The 2,305-nt window shown below is 57.6% G+C and overlaps 1 protein-coding gene across 1 annotated transcript in view; it reads left to right on the top strand.

Moving 5' to 3' along the window:
* The window catches only part of LOC103770323 (multiple epidermal growth factor-like domains protein 6), a gene marked incomplete at both ends in the record, with an annotated part of 5,135 nt that extends 2,840 nt beyond the window's left edge, over positions 1-2,295 (top strand). The window contains 2 exons of the mRNA XM_008937579.1: positions 254-382; positions 2,167-2,295. Of these exons, the coding sequence (XP_008935827.1) occupies positions 254-382; positions 2,167-2,295 (258 nt within the window). The remainder of the gene's footprint in view (positions 1-253; positions 383-2,166) is intronic.
* Positions 2,296-2,305: the final 10 nt, after the last annotated feature.

Here is a 2,305-nt window from a genome sequence, read left to right as displayed (position 1 = left end):
GCCAGGTGGGGGTCGGGCTCTGCTCCCAAGGAACAAGAAATAGGACAAGAGGAAATGGCCTCAGATTGCACCAGGAGAGGTTTAGGCTGGCTCTGAGGAGTCCCCATCCCTGGAGGGGTTTCCAAACCATGGAGGTGTGGTGCTGAGGGACACGGGTTAGTGCTGGACTTGGCAGTGCTGGGGAACAGTTGGATTGATGATGTTAAAGGTCTCTTCCAACCAGACTGATGCTTTGGCTCTGTCCTCCTCGCAGCCTGCTCGCAGGGCCAGCACGGGACGGGCTGCCAGCAGCGCTGCCAGTGCCAGCACGGGGGGCTCTGTGACCACCAGAGGGGCCACTGCCTCTGCCAGCCCGGCTGGACGGGCGAGGAGTGCGAGAGCCGTAAGTGGGGCACAGGGGTCCTGGCCGTGGGCACCGCACCCGTGCCCTGGTGCTGCACGGGGGGGCCTGGGGGACGGGGGGCCTGCAAGCAAAGACATCAGCTTTGGATTTCAGCCCTGCAGGGTGAGCTCACAGGTGCTGGGCTTTCGTCTCTGCCCGAGGCCGTGGGGTGTACGGGGAGCACCTCAGCCTGCAGCGGTGCCAGTGGGGGCGGGCTGGGGTCCCAGGGGGCACAAAGCCACAGGCTCCAAACAGGGATGCAAGGCAGGGCAGCAACCACACCCCCTGCCCAACCTGCTCAGGGAAAGCAAAATGCCAAGTGAAATTCTCTGTTCCTGTTAAGAATAGCAGTACATCATTTCTCTTCCATTCTTCCTTCTACTCTTCCCTGTATCTGGCCTGATTATACTGACCCGAAATGCCTGCCCCCGAAAAGTCCTGAGCCCCCAGAACAATTACACCTGGCATTCGGCGGGTCCCTGAGTTCACCTTATCTTTAAATGTAACACATACCCTGGCAATCCCTTTAAGATGAGGAAGTGTTGAAAAGACTATTGGCCTTCCTAAGAGTAGCGACAAGGACTTCATCAAGTCCCAGCACAGCACAAACAGATCCACAAGCTTCTTCCCTTGCAGGGGTCATGACTCCTCATCCTGGCACAGTCCCTATATCACCCTGCAAAAGGCATGTCCGAGTCCAATGCCATGTGGAAGTCTGGCATGGGGAGCTGCCCACTGCACATCGAGTGCTCTCAGGTTCCCTGCCTGAGAACGTCTCAGTTTCCAGGGGCTGTAACCAGCTCGGCTGGCAGCCCAGACCTGGCACAGAGTCAAACCTACAGCTCACCTCAGACTCTGCTGCATCTTTGGGCACACTGTGCCCTCCCAGCATCGTGTCACACGGTCCCCAAGCCCCACACTTGGAACCCTCAGCAGCAAGGCCCCTGTCACTAGGCAGCGTTAAGCTGCCAGGGTGGAGATTTCAAAGGATGGGTGCTGGGGGGTTTTGGTGTCCAGGTGCCCCCGTGGTTCTGGCCATCACACCCCAGGGACTCGCCTGCCTCACCCCCCTGCAGTTGCTTGCACTGAGCACACCCGTGGGTTTACTTTTATAATTTCTTTCAACACAAATTAATTAAAAAACCCAACCACAAATACACAAATTATATTATTTTTCTTTCTAAAAAAAGCCAGAGTCCTCTCCTTGGCCTCCCAGGGAGCTGGATTCCAAACCGCGTGTGCGTGCGAACATCTGCCTGGCTGTGCAGCAGCTGCTGGGACAGACTGGGCCCGTCCATGGACGAGCAACCCCTTTGGGCAGCTGTACAGGGACTTACTGAATCCACTTTCCTTTTGGCATTCATTCATGAGGCAGAAGCAAAATTGGGCTCATAGACTCCGTGCCTGCAGCGTAGCTCCCGCACAGCTCCGGTGCCCGGTTTGCAGGTCAGGAACCAGGTGCCTCTGCCCACAGAAGCAGCAGCAGAACGAAGCGAGCGCTGCTGTGGTTAACACAGGCTGTGCTGGCACCCAGTGCTCACTAAACAGGGCCAGGAGCAGCACTTCTGAACGTGTGAGGCATGAGCAAGAAAGACTCTGATGCTGAATTAGGTGACAGCCAGCGGTACCCTTCACCAGTGCGACCAGTGGTGCTGCTGGGACACCCCCAGTGCTGCTCTTTTTTTAAATAAAGTGGAGTGTGTTCCTACAGAAACTGCAGTGGCCAAAGGCCCACGCCAGCTTCTGTGTGTAACTTGTCTCTCTCCCGTGTTGGGGCTCTGAAGCGTGTCCGGAGGGGCTGTTCGGGGCGCGCTGCGAGGAGCCCTGCGACTGTGGGCACAACGTGTCCTGTCACCACGTCACCGGCACCTGCGACTGTCCCCACGGCTGGAGGGGCCGGCGTTGTGAGAAAGGTGAGAGAGC

This window comes from Merops nubicus, unplaced genomic scaffold (assembly GCF_000691845.1).
Source record: "Merops nubicus isolate BGI_N331 unplaced genomic scaffold, ASM69184v1 scaffold26643, whole genome shotgun sequence".
Lineage (NCBI taxonomy): Eukaryota > Metazoa > Chordata > Aves > Coraciiformes > Meropidae > Merops > Merops nubicus.
This window is presented reverse-complemented; position numbering and strand designations above follow the sequence as displayed.